A 14,357-nucleotide genomic window follows, 5' to 3' on the forward strand; every position below is an offset into this window, starting at 1 on the left:
TTTCCCAAGATGGCGCCTGAGTAGGCAGCCGTTGGCAAGTGCTCTTCAGCAGCCTTGCCTTTTTTGTTGTTTTTGTGTTTTGTTTTGTCACTTTGTGTTTGTTGTTACATTGAGTGGACCTGATGTGGACTGTTTTCAGCATTTTTGGCCACGACATTCGTCAAAGAAGAAGAATCTGTGCTTGGTGGTTGTGCCTTCTCGGCAGCACGTGCACTGATTTTGATTGGGAGGAATGTCGGCGCCATTTGACTGTCGTTGCTGGACAGCTACGGGGTGCTTGTGTCTTGCGCCTGAAATAGGCAGCATTTTCAGAGCCCCACTTTGTTCAGCGAAAAGGTCGGTGCTGATGGACAGTCTGCGGCTGGATGGATGCATGGTTTGAGGAGCCGACGATGAGAAGAATGGAGCGTCAGCACAGAGCGCCAATGCGTATGTGGAACTGGGAGTCGTGGCTTGGAATTGAAGCGGATTTACATGGGACAGGAGAAGAGAGACAATCTCTCTTTTTCGTTAATGGATGCTACAGCTTCTTGATGCTTTCAAGCTTAGCTTGTAGCATGTGCACATTTCAGCATGACGTCTTTGATCCACTGGTGAAAAGGACACTTTGATTCACTCCTCTTTCATCGATTACTGCTTCAAACAACAAAGAGAATGGAGGAAAATTGGTTATGATGGCACGACTGTCTTATGTGTTGTGTTGTATTATTTTGTCATTTTATGTTAAGTGTTCTTTTGATGGTGGTGCGGGCACCCGCAGCGGCTCCTCTTGTTGTCTGTTGTGTGTTGAAGAGGGAGGAAATTTCATCTGTGCTGTATGTTACACATACTGCAGGACAAATGTGCTGTATGTTACAAATACAGCACATTTGACAATAAAGTTGTACTTGATACTTGATAAGATTCTGTATTTTAGCTCATCAAAATGTAAGTATCAAGAAACCTGGACTGTCATTTTAACAGAGCAAACACTGGAAAGTTTTTTCTCTGGTTGATGCAAGGACACTTGGTCGAGTTTTCTCCCAGGTAAATCCAACTACCGTAAATTCCAGATTACAAGCCGCTACTTTTTTTCCACACTTTCAACACTGCGGCGTGTAATATGAAGCAGCTTTTTAATTTTTTTTTTCCATCGCGGGAAAAACATGGACCAATAAAATTATTGAGTAGTTCACTGAGGTCCAATGAGATTGTATGACTAATCACAACTTCCGCTCTTTTCGCTGTAGTGGGGAAAAATGTGTTACTTGGCAACAGTCGACCAATAAAATGAATGAGTAGTACACAGGGGTCCAATGAAATTGTATGATGACCGGGAATCAAAACTTCCTTATTTCAGTCTTTCTTCTAACCCTCCATGTTTCTTCAACATGGAGAATACCAGACGAAAAGCATATGATGCAGCTTTTAAACTAAAAGCGATCACTCTGGCAGTTAAAGAAGGTATTCTGCCCCCAGTAATTGTATAACAGTGTAGTGCAGTGCCCCCTAGTGATGTTAGTATTGTATTACAGTTCAGTACCGTGTCTCTAGTGGTGGAAGTAGTTCGAACCACCCATAAAGTCAGTGGGGTAGCCATTTTAATTCAAAAGAGTGAAATAGTGGAGAGGTGTGATAACATCCATTTCCATCCTCCTCCTTTTGGCACATTCAGGCACAATCTGTAAGTACATTTACACAGTTGTATATACCACTCTTTGCTGTACAAGTTATTTATCGTCCTAAGTATTTCATCAATTAATCTTTGTAGATATTTACCATAGATTTGTTGAATAAGGTAGAGAATAGGGCTGTTACAAGAGTGTCGAATATCATTCCATATGTATAATTAGATGCTATACAAACATTTGTATTGTGTTTCTATTTGTGTACAGTTTTACAAGAAAGACTCCATAAAAATACCAAACGGTGGATTCTCATCTTTGTGTTTTTATTGGAGGATTGTTTAGCTCGCTGTCTACGCCGTGCTCTCATCTAAAACTCATGCTTAGGGCAGAAGAGAAGGAAATCGACCTGCTACCCTTAATCTTGGCATAGACGAGTCGATGGTGCAAAGGTGGAGGCTCCGGCAAGAAGAACTGAGCCAGTGTAAAAAGACAACCAAAAAGACCCATGCACATTTGATTTGCCCCTCCCTCGGACTGTAAATAAAAAAGGTGACTCCAACGTCATACTGAAAACAAGCGGCCACGAGAGAATACATTTTACCTGTGTTTTGAGCTGCGCAGCATCAGGCCTAAAGCTGCCACCAATGGTCATTTTTAAGCGTCTGACAAGAGAAATAATTTCATATATATTTTCCCATTTATATGATTTGCATTATTCTATTTAAAGCCTCGTGGGCTGCAGTATTTCTCCTCGTAATTACGCAAATGCACATCAATATCTCTCTTTGTCTGGCCTCTTATTATGTGTTTCAGTGTAATTTCGTTGTGCAAATGCATTTATCATGCACATAAAAATATGGAGATTATTTTAACCTTAAGAAATTGTTGCGTTTTTTTCCGGGGGTTCAGCGGGGGACCGCGTCCACGGCCTCACCCAGAGGCGCTCCAGGCAGCAGGGATGCAGAAGCAAACCCCCGCCTACTCATTGGCCAGCGGTTTATAATATGGTGCGGCGCATATAATTACAAAATTGATTTTTCTTCATAAATCTGAGCATGCGGCTCTTAATCAGGTGCGGTCTGTAGCCCGGAATTTACGGTACCTGCCTGAAGAAGAGCACGTTGGACCCGATCATACGCAGATCCTTTCTTATTCAATACTTTGGCCTTTCCACCACTCACTTTGTCTGATGACTCTTGTCATCAGCCCATAAGACTTTGTTCCAAAACATTTGTTGCTCATCTCTGTACTTCTTCGCAAAATCAAATCTGTCTGTGTTATTATTTTGGCTGATGAGTGGTTTACATTTTTTTCTATGTCATGCATATTTCATAACTCAGGATGGTCACAACAGAATGAATTCAGAAGTCTACAAAAGCATTTTGTCTGGCAGCTGGAATTGGCTCCAGCACCCCCCCACAACTCTTGTGAGGATAAAGAGGATCGGAAAATGGATGGAAGGATGGGTGGATGGATGCATTGCACTTGTCTGGACTGTGTTCTAAATGCCTTCTTTAAATTGGGTTTGGCGCACTCTCGCGTTCAAATTGAAATTATAATTTAAATAGATGCGAAATTCTAATTGTCGGAACTGCCTATTCCTGGGAGTTAACCCATTAACTCATGGATTTATTTTGCAATAAATCCATCACATCACCGTCACTTCATCTTGACATGGCACTCCTCTTACATCATTCATACATTTTATCATTCACGCCTCACTTATGGGCTCCGAGGCCTTGGCTTAATCCAACAATATTTCAATACATGGACTGCCATAAAATTCGAGGACAATTCCATTTTAAAGTGAAACGATTAGATTCGGTTCGACTCAATAGTATTGAGATTTGATTTGATATGGTACAGCTCAGTCCGTGAGGGTAAAGCAAAGAGTTTCTTGTCATTTAACATGCACATGGATGAACTTGTCAATTCTGTAAATGTGGCATTTCCTTCAAAGATAAATCGCTGTCATAAAGGACGATTCAATACATATTGTGATATATATTTTAAAGAGGAACAATTCAATTCAGTTTGATTTGATGCACTCACATCTTTTAAATTAAACCGTGTTTTCCAATTCTTCGTTAGTTTTTTTACAGCCATAATATTTGCTCTAAAATGTGAGTTATTTTGCATACTTATAATTCTGTGACCTTATTAATGTATTGTTGTGATGCATTGCTTCCGTGATAGACAATATTGAAATGATTTAGAAAAAAAACATCATGAAAACATTTTATGAGATCTTGACGTTGTGGTCAAGCGAGAGGGGAGTGAGTGTGAGAGTGAGAATTACTTGTCGGTTTATATCCTGTAATGTAATATTTTCTGTTTCTCATTGCTTATCAGGTTCTGGACTATGAAACAAAGAATTCCTACACTTTCAAGGTTGAAGCGTCTAATGCAGAGTTTGATCCTCGGTTTCTGCACTTGGGACCCTTCAGGGATTCAGCTACCGTCAAGGTGGATGTCTTGGACATGGAAGAGCCTCCTGTCTTTACCAAACCATACTACTGTGTGGACACATATGAAGACACTCCATCAGGATCCATCATTGGCTCTGTTACAGCCCATGACCTTGATGCCAGCAGCAGTGCTGTCAGGTAAAACTAACAATAAAGGTAACTACAGACATGTGGTTTATAACTACTACGTTATTTACAGAAGACATTTCATAAATTGAATGCTTTGGAAATAAAAGAGAGGCCTGCTAATGACGAACTTGTTTACCGTGTGTTAGCCAAGAATAGATCTTTCCCTCACAGAAGTTTCCCCTGACATTTTGGTCTGATTTATGCAGATATTCACTTGAATGGCAGAAAGAGTATGACAGCTATTTTGATATTGATAGCATTGATGGCACCATTTCCTTGAATGAATGCCTGGACAGAGAGGAAGTATTTCAGCACAACATCACTGTGGTAGCAAACAAAGTCTGTAAGTAGTCATTATTATGTATCTGTGTCTGTATCTGTATTTTTGTATTTTTATATTTTGTATTGCATTCTGTACCGTGTACAGTTCTTTTTTTTCCTCTTAAACATTTTATGCATGTTATAATTTTTCTTTTTCTACTCCGTCCCCCAACCCCCCTCAAATTTTGCTGCTGGTGATTGCAAATTTCTCCATTGTGAGACCAATAAAGGTTTTCTTTTCTTATCTTATTAGGTAGAACCGCAACACATTACATACCGTAATCTTTGTTTGCGTAAACAAACAACCCGTTGGTGCTGTCTAGTTATGTTTTGATTTATGTATTCTCGTAGCTAGAACATGCTCCTGTGGATTTATGGAAACATGGGGGTTTAAAGAATAAATAAATTTACTTGGTGAATTGCAACACATTTTTTTTAATCTTGCCTTCAACTATGCGGGAGCTATTGCACATTTCTGCTACAAAGGGTTTACATTAAATTGATAGGGGTATTAAGTGGAACAAGTATGAACTTTCTCACTTTATTCGTATTCCAAACTGTAAGATACTGTGTTACTAGCTCTGCATGTTTTTGAATGTTTATGTGTGACAGAACTACTTCTATTGCAACATCCATGATCATTCTAAATGTATTTACCGATATTATAGGGATTGTGAACAGCCATAATCACGTGTCTACTCATGGCTTTATGTTGACTATTTTCAGTAAACCCCTTGCTGTCCACCAAAGTGATAGTGACCGTCAATGTCCTGGATGTGAACGAGTTCCCTCCTAAACTGGTGTTTCCATCAACTACATTTGTCTGCGAAACTTCCAAAGCTGGACAGGTAAAGTGACAAGAATACTGAGTTTTGGTGTGAGTCATAGTAAAAATGTGTTGGGATCAAATCATTCATATTCAGCTATGCCAAGAAATAGAGGCCTCCACAAACAGTTGATTTAGTATATCATGAAATGGTGGAAGAGTTAGTTGGCAAAGTAGTTTGTGTGTACAGTATTTTTGTGTGTGACAGCCAGCACTTTGCAACACAGTGCTCCCTGGAGAGACGAACACCCGCATTTTTTGGTTGTTCCCCTCACCTACATCCTGTGGGGGTTTTTTTTTTTTACTTTTCACTTTTTGGAGAATATTTTTACTTTTTGTAAGCAGTGAATCGTCAGTTGTTACCAGTTTCAGCCACATCACTGCTCGGGCACCGGCAGGGTCCTTGGCTGCTCTTCTGCTCACACTGTTTTCGTTCATCAGGCCATTAAACGTAAGTATGACTTTGTGTTCCCCTTGCAGCAGCCTTGGTCTACTGCCTCCTGCATGTTATAGGTGACTCCATCACCAGTAAAATTCTGTTTAAAATCCATGCAACAGTGATGTGTATTCCTGGGGCCCGATGTTGAAGCTACTCTCAGAGAGCTGGCATGAGACACCATCCATCTATTCTTTACCAGGTTGCGAAGCAACAGCTTTAGCATTGAATCCCAGACTTCCCTCTCCTCAGCCACTTCTCCCAGCTCTTCCTGGGAGGCTCCAAGGCGTTCCCATGCCAGCTGGGAGACATCGTCTCTCCAGCATGTCCTGGGTTGTCCCCGGGGTCTCCTGCCAGTGGGACATGCCTGGAACACCTCACCAGGGAGGCGTCCAGGAGGCATCCTAATTAAGATGCCCAAGCCACCTCATCTGGCTCCTCTCAACGTGGAGGAGAAACGGCTCGACTCTGAGCCCTTCCCGGATGACCGAGCTTCTCACGTTATCACTATGGGAGAGCCCGGACACCCAGCGGAGGAAACTCATTTTGGCCGCTTGTATCCGGGATCTCGTTCTCTCGGTCACAACCCATAGCTCGTGACATAGGTGAGGGTCGGAATGTAGATCGACCAGCAAATTGGAAGCTTTGCATTTTGGTTCAGCTTCTTTTTCACCATGACAGGCAAATACAAAGTCTGCATCACAGCCAACGCTGCACCGATCCAACTGTCAATCTCCTGCTCCATCCTGCCCTGCCTCGTGAACAAATCCCTGAGATATTTAAACACCTCCACGGGGTAAGATCACATCCCCGACCTGGAGAGGGCACTCCACCCTTTTGCGACTGAGGACCATTGTTTTAGATTTGGAGGTGCTAAATTTCATCGCAACTGCTTCACACTCGACTGCGAACTGCTCCAATGAGAGTTGGAGATCCTGGATTGAAGAAGCCAACAGCACCACATCATCTGCAAAAAGCAGAGATGCAACACTGTTAAAGTTTATGAACAAAATCGGTGACAAAGGGCAGCCTTGGCGAAGTCCAACCCTCACTTGAAACAATTCCAACTTACTGCTGGCAATGCGAACCAAACTCTGATATTGGTGGTATAGGCACCAAACAGCTCATATCAGGGGCTTCGGTACCCCATACTCCCGAAGCACCGGCCACAGAACTCCCTGAGGGACATGGTCGACTGGTTGGGCAAGCTCCCATGTACCCTCGAGGACCCTGCGAAGGATGTAGAGGTCCACTGTTCCACGGCCGGGACAAAAACCACACCACTCCTCCTGAACCTGAGACTCAACTTCCCGACGGACCCTCCTCTTGTGCACCTATGAAATGGACATTACCCGAGAGACTGAGGAATGTGATCCCTCTGTAATCGGAATGCACCTCCGACCCCCCTTCTTACAATGAAGGACCACCACCCCAGTCTGCTAATTCACAGGCACTCTCCCCGATGACCACATGATGTTGCAGAGGCGTGTCAACCAGGATAGCCCCACAACATCTAGATCAGGGGTGCCCAAACTTTTTGGACCGAAGATCTACTTTTCGATCAACTAACCTCACGGGATCTACCCTTACCGGCATGCGCGCTCGCACACACACACGCCATGATGAGAAACAGCCTGAAACTGAGGCATGCGATGCACTTTCGCAGCCTGTTAACGATAGTAGCTCACACGTACCGTTTTAAAGTGCTTCCCTGGGCCCTCCTAGGTTCCTATTCTTTGCCCGTGCCCTCGGTGAATTGTACACGAAGCAAACTCTGAATGAGAATAATGACGATAAAAGGTAGAGCGCAACAGCTCTGATCACAAGCTGCAATTGCAGACTGCTGAGCGCTAAAAACGTCCGGTGACGTAATCACGCGCCACTGTAAATTCAAGATTTACCTGCTTTATTTTATTTTTTAAATATTTATTTTGTGAAAATGAGACTGATAGGATGATTAAGGTGCAGCGTACATTAACACAAAAAAATATATTCCTAACATGTACAAAGACACACAAATGGTTGTTTGTTTTTTTTTCTCCTCGACACTCCTCGGATCTACTTGGGACCTGTCTTAGATCTACCGGTAGATCAGGATCAACGTAATGGGCACCCCTGATTTAGATCCTTGAGGGACTTTGGGCTAATCTCATCCACCCCCCGGGCCCACCACAGAGGACCTTTTTAACTGAGAGGCCACATGAGAGTCCCCAGACTCTGCTTCCTCTAAGTAGGTGTGTTGGTGGAGTTGAGGAGGTCTTTGAAGTATTCTGCCCACCGACTCATAATGTCCTGAGTTGAGGACAGCAGCACCCCCTCCTGAGACGTCGGATGGCGGACCAGAATTTCCTCGAAGCCGTCCGGAAGTTCGCTTCTATGGCCTCACCGAACTCTTTACACCAAGACACCAGTAAAAGGCTAACAGCACAAGCTACTCAGATATCGTCATGTGTCAGATCCAAGGACTCGAGGATGAGGAAATCTGAGATTACAAATGCTAGCTATATTCGTTTTTGTAATCTCGCCCCAAAAAAATGAGTAGGCATTGACTAATTTTCTCTGGCACCTTGCCTGCTCGAGGCAAAGTTGAGAGGTTGAGCAGATAAATCTTGTTTAACAGGTGGCTGACTAGATTTTGTGTCAAGCAGAGACTGCCCTTTAGTCTCATCAGGCTGTAGATCAATGCCCTTTTTCTGGGCTGACCCGACCTGCTGAGGTTGAGCAGCCTTCACCCTAACTGGAAAGGCGCGAACACTCTTTCGAGAAATGTAGATTATTGTTTGAACCTTCCATGACAATCCACATCAGAGCAATCCGGGTTACAGGTGATAAGCAAGCCTGAACAAACGGGTGTGGAGTCTGTAATGTTCGAGCCAACTCGCGCCAAGTTAGTCTTTTACAAGTAAACAACTGATTTGAAGTTCTTCAGTCAGGATTTAGGACCGACCACTTGAATGAGACGGCCTTTGCTAAAGTGACTAATGATCTTTTCCCTAGCCATGGACCCCATCAAGGTTGTTACTTGATCTTTGCGTTGCATTTGCCATGTTACATGGAGAGTCCCGCAGGGAATGGTCCATGGCCCTCTATTTGGTCCTCTACATTACCATCTCCATGCTTCTGTGATACGATACGGGAATATAACATTAGTTTTCATTCTTATGCTGATTATACCAAATTTTATATGCTGTTAGAAATAACAAATCCGTGCTGTCATCTAGAGTTGTGCCTTGCTGAGATTAAACCAGGTGTGGGGCACACCTGGTTTAATCTCATTTTTTTCAGTCGACCGCGAGGTGGTTCTAGAGGATTTTCTATTAAGGCTTCAGTGCTCCGGAATGCCCTACCCACAGAAATTAGAGCCACTACATCAGTAGAAATGTCTAAAACCCAATTTAAGACTTATTTGTATATCTTACATTTAGTTTGACTACATTTTTGTCACGTTTTGCATGATGGTAGTTGTTGGGAGGACCCCAAAAAGCAGGGAGGAGCAGGGTGGATTGAGCAAAATGTATTTAACAAAAAAAAATACACACAGGAGAACAATGGAAAAACACTACATTGAAGTAGTCAAACAAATGCCTGGAGATTACAAGGAACCAAAGTAACAAACAAAACTATGACAGGAAACAAAACATGACAGGAGCACACGTTTACTCACATACTGACACAACTCACAATGACCCAACAAAGAACTCAGGGAACTAAATACAAGCAAAGTGATGAGACAATGAGAAACACCTGACAAGACACAAAGGGTTGCGGGAGCTGATTGGTTCAACACAAGGGACAGGTGGGGACAAAAAGGGCACATGTGGAAACAAAACAAAACGTAACTAGACAGAAACATAACAATTTTGGCCTGCTTGATTGCTGTTTCTTCTGTTTGTCCTTTCCCCACCTCCTCCGGCCTGGAGAGGGCGGTTAGGTGACGATGACCCAATTGGATGTTGCTGTATGGATTCTTCTCCGACTGATCTGGACAAGATTTGCACAATTACTCATTCACATTATTCTAACATTGCTTATCACCATATTGTGTGAAATATTGCCCATTCTGCATCCATTATTTGATATTTAATTGATTTATTTATATATTAATACATAAACGTTGGTTTGGACTAGATACATTTTTTACTTCTTCCTCCCCCTTTGAACATATTGTGTGTATTTTATTTTCCTTTTGACGATTTTACTTTCCTTTACTTTCTGTCAACGTATTACTGTATATGTTTTCATGTTCAATAAACCATAAACAAACAAACAAACAAACAACAGACATTACAGCCTGGATATCCTGGAAGGGGGATTTTCCCATCTGTGGTTCAGAAACCACAGATGGGAACCTTTCCATTCTGGAGGTTTCTCTTTTTTTCGCCCAATATTCTTTTTGTTGTTCTTGTTTTTCCTTGTCCTCCTAATATGGGCTTAAACTCAGGGGATTTAGTTAATATTTGTCAACTGCAGGTATGTGAAATCCTTTGAAACTTTTTTTGTGATTAAGGGTGATATAATTAAATTTGACTTGACTTGTATCAGTTCTTATATGTCTCAGGATCGTTGCTTTTTCCGGGTGTTCTGCTGTTAGTTGTGAGGGATCATATTTGTGTTGCAAAATGTTACAGTAAAGAAAAACACACAATGGACATGGAAATATACAAATAAAAATGAACAGAAAATTATTCGATAAAATTCATGTTTTAATTATTTTACACACTCATAAATTTATATTAGTGTGTATTTACTTGGGTAAAAATGATATTGGCAGCCTTGAATTTAATATGAGGCTGAACAATGTTTTGAGGCAATCAATGCGATCAAATAATTTCTGTAACTCACAATGTCACATTTCTCCAGAATGCCTTAATATTTGGGGCATATGCCTCGATTTGTTTTTATTCCATAAAATACAGAGAAATAATGTAGACATTTCAAATACAAATATTATCACATAATTTATTTTAAAGTAAAAAAATGTAAACCAATATCATAAGAGGTCCTTTATTTCTTTTCATATTCAACCATCTCAAATGGATGGATGGGTGGATATGCAGTGGATATAGTTTATATACCCATGCTAGGTGTCTGTTTGTTTATAAAAATGAGATCTCTCTCTAAATCATAGGTCTCAAACTCCAATTCTCGAGGACTGCTTTCCTGCATGTTTCCATCTCTTCCTGCTGCAAACCCTTGATTCAAATGATCAGCTCAGCAGCAAGCTCTGCAGGAACCTGATAACGGTCCTGATCCCTAGAATCAAGTGTGCTGGACCAGAGTGGGATGGTAAATATGCAGGAAAGCAGCGCTTGAGGCCTGGAGTTTGAGATCCCTGTTATAAATCATTCCAAAACCTTTTCCATTGTGACCATTAAATCTGCAGTCTGCCTTAGGCCCACAGTCGGCGTGAATAGGCTCCATCTTGCCTCATGAACTGGTCTGAAAAGTTGCCTCAACCAATCGTCTGTTGTCTCTGTCATCTTCGATATACAGGTGATTCAGATGGTCAGTGCTGTCGACTTGGACCTTCCACCTATCACTCAAAGGTTTTTCTTCAAGACGCCTAAGGATATTCAGAACAGAAAGTTCACTGTTCGAGATTATGGAAGTAAGATGCAGAACAGCCTGTTCAACCTCATTGTGTGCAGTGATGACTTGCCTACTCAGTGATTCAAATATCCATCCATCCATTTTCAACATTGCTTATCCTGAACAGGGTCGCGTGGAGTTGCTGGAGCCTATGCCAGCGGAAGGCAGACTACACCCTGAAATGGTTGCCACTCAGTCGCAAGGCACATACAGAGACAAACGAACATTCACACCCACATTCCGACCGCCACTGAGTGGGAACCAATCCCACGTTGCCCGCACACAAGTCCGGCATGTGTACCACTATCCCATCAGTGACAGTGATTCAAATATGAAGGCTAAATAGCTTTTTTTTTCTGGACCCTCAGTGCTAAATGTAATATTAAAAAATAAAGTCCTACTTCTGTCAGGTAACCTATCAAAACTGAAGGTATCTAAGGCATTCCAAGACAACTAATTGTATCACATTATACTTCTAACAAATGATCCAATTAGTGTAGTGTGTATATTATTGTGAATGAAACGTTATTTAATACAGTGTTAATTTACTGCAAACCTATTTGCATAATATGTGAAGAGCATGGCAAATACTTGCTGACGGTGTGTCGGTACGCCGTTAAGATGGCAGCCCCATCATCTGACTATCCTGCAGAGGGCCAACAACCCACTCAGGAGAAATTTATTGTTACGAAACCGACCAGAGGAAACCGGACTGCCCAAACCAAGACAAGACATAGGAACGTCCCCGACCAACGAGAACGGATTGACCTACGCCTGAAGACGCGCATTGTGACATGGAACGTCCGAACGCTTCTTCGGGCTGGAGCTCCTTCACGGCTGTCCCTGGAGCTCTCCCGCTACAAAATCACAATGGCGGGTCTGTGTGAATCAAGATGGCAAGGCAGCGGCGAAATTACAGCAGGAGAACACTGCTTCATATGGAGTGGCCCTCAAATTCGGACGGGCCTCCATGGAGTTGCGCTGGCCATGTCCAAACATACACGCCAATCACTTATCAGCTGGATCCCAATTAACGATCGACTCCTGTCTGCACGGTTCCTCCACCGACATGGCAAGATGACAGTCATCGTTGCTTACGCCCCCACAGATGTCGCCGATGATACAGTGAAGGACACCTTCTTCGACCAACTCCATCAAGTCGTTAGCCAAACCCCACCACATGACATCCTCATCATCCTCACTGACGCCAATGCAACCTTCTCTTCCTCCTCCAGAGAAGGACCATCTCACCAAACCCCCACACAACCCATTGGCACCACCTTTGTCGACAACACTACAAATGATAACGGCAAACGTCTGCTTCTCCTCTGCCATTCAAATAACCTCTGCATCACCGACACATGGTTCCCCCGCAAGCAGATCCATCACTGGACCTGGTATAGTCCTGATGGGAGAACCCGGAAGGCGATAGACCACATCATCATCTCCCGCCGGTGGCGATCCTCCGTCACCAACTGCAGGGTCTTCAGAGGAGCACAGTTGGGCAACACTGACCACCGCCTGTTGGTTGCCCAGCTACGACTTAAAATACAAGCAGACCCATCTATCAGGGCACAACCACGCTTAATGTCTTCCAGACTCTGTGACCCCACCACTGCCTCTGCATATCGCCGCTCCATCACCAATGCCTTCACTGCCCTGGCCGATGATGACATCGCGGACTGGGAGACTTTCAAACTAAAGGTCAATCAGTCTGCCCAGGATGTATTAGGAAGATCAAGATCTCTTCCTAAACAACCATGGATCTCACAGCTGACCCTCGACATCATTGACCGCCGCCGTGCTGCTCGCCTGTGCGGTGATATCACAGAGTACCGGAGGCTGAATGCAGCACGAAATGCAGCAATTGCAACTGACAGGGAGAGATACTGGGGAGAACAGGCTGAACGCATGGAATCAGCAGGACAGCGCAACGACCTTAGACAGGTCTTTCAAATGCTGCGCCAAGCCCGTATCGGACCACGCATCAAGACCGTCCTCATGAAGGATGCCAGTGGAAACCGCATCACCACTGAAATAGACTGCCTTGAACGCTGGAAAGAGCACTTCAGCGACCTCCTTCATCATCCTCCAGTTCCTACCGACCCCTGTATTGTTACTGCTGCCAACTCCACCACCCCCAACCCCAACTGCAAAACTGACCCAGTCACAATTGACGAGGTCAGAGCAGCAATAAAATCACTAAAAAATCACAAGGCCCCTGGAATCTGTGCCATCACTGCAGAGCTGCTCAAAGAAGGCGGTGACTCCATGGCCCAGTGGCTCACCCACATCGTTAACCATGTGTGGGTGGCAGAACAGCCACCCACAGACTGGACCCGAGGCATCATCCTGCCATTCTGGAAGCAGAAAGGTGACAAGCAACTCTGCAACAACTACAGAGGCATCTCACTGCTCTCCATACCTGCAAAATTGTTCACCCACATCCTTCTCACCTGTGCCCTTCCTGCCATTCGAAGCCATCGCTACCCCCAACAAGCTGGCTTCATGCCCAACCGGTCCACTATAGATCACATCTCCGCAGTTAGACTCATTGTTGAGAAGGTCAGAGAGTTTCGGAAGGACCAACATCTCTTCATAGCCTTCATAGATCTCAAAGCTGCCTTTGATACAGTTGACCACCTCTCCCTTTGGAACATTCTGAAATACCTTGGAGTGCCACCCAAAATAACCACATTGTTCCAGCGACTCTACAACAACTCAGAGAGCTGTGTTTGTGTGAATGGGAAGGACTCAGAGTGGTTCCCCATTAACAGCGGGGTCAGACAGGGCTGCGTGGCCGCTCCTGACATATTTAACTGTGTCATTGACCACCTTATGATCCGAGTCTGGGAGCAAGTCTCAGGCGTGTCGTTCGGCAACTTCCACCTGACCGACCTTGAATACGCTGATGACACCACCCTGTTCAGCAACTCCCTCCAAGACCTCAGCAGTGCTCTCTCCATATACCAAACAGAAGC

The 14,357-nt window shown here is 43.7% G+C and overlaps 1 protein-coding gene across 1 annotated transcript in view; it reads left to right on the plus strand.

The window, feature by feature from the left end:
* The window catches only part of LOC147195564 (cadherin-12-like), a 94,004-nt gene that overhangs the window by 52,900 nt on the left and 26,747 nt on the right, over positions 1-14,357 (plus strand). The window contains exons 7-10 of the mRNA XM_086129527.1: positions 3,960-4,213; positions 4,411-4,547; positions 5,252-5,373; positions 11,281-11,395. Of these exons, the coding sequence (XP_085985653.1) occupies positions 3,960-4,213; positions 4,411-4,547; positions 5,252-5,373; positions 11,281-11,395 (628 nt within the window). The remainder of the gene's footprint in view (positions 1-3,959; positions 4,214-4,410; positions 4,548-5,251; positions 5,374-11,280; positions 11,396-14,357) is intronic.

This window comes from Hippocampus guttulatus, chromosome 14 (genome assembly GCF_054856545.1).
Source record: "Hippocampus guttulatus isolate MCC_2025c chromosome 14, RoL_Hgut_1.0, whole genome shotgun sequence".
In the NCBI taxonomy this organism is placed as follows: Eukaryota; Metazoa; Chordata; class Actinopteri; order Syngnathiformes; family Syngnathidae; genus Hippocampus; species Hippocampus guttulatus.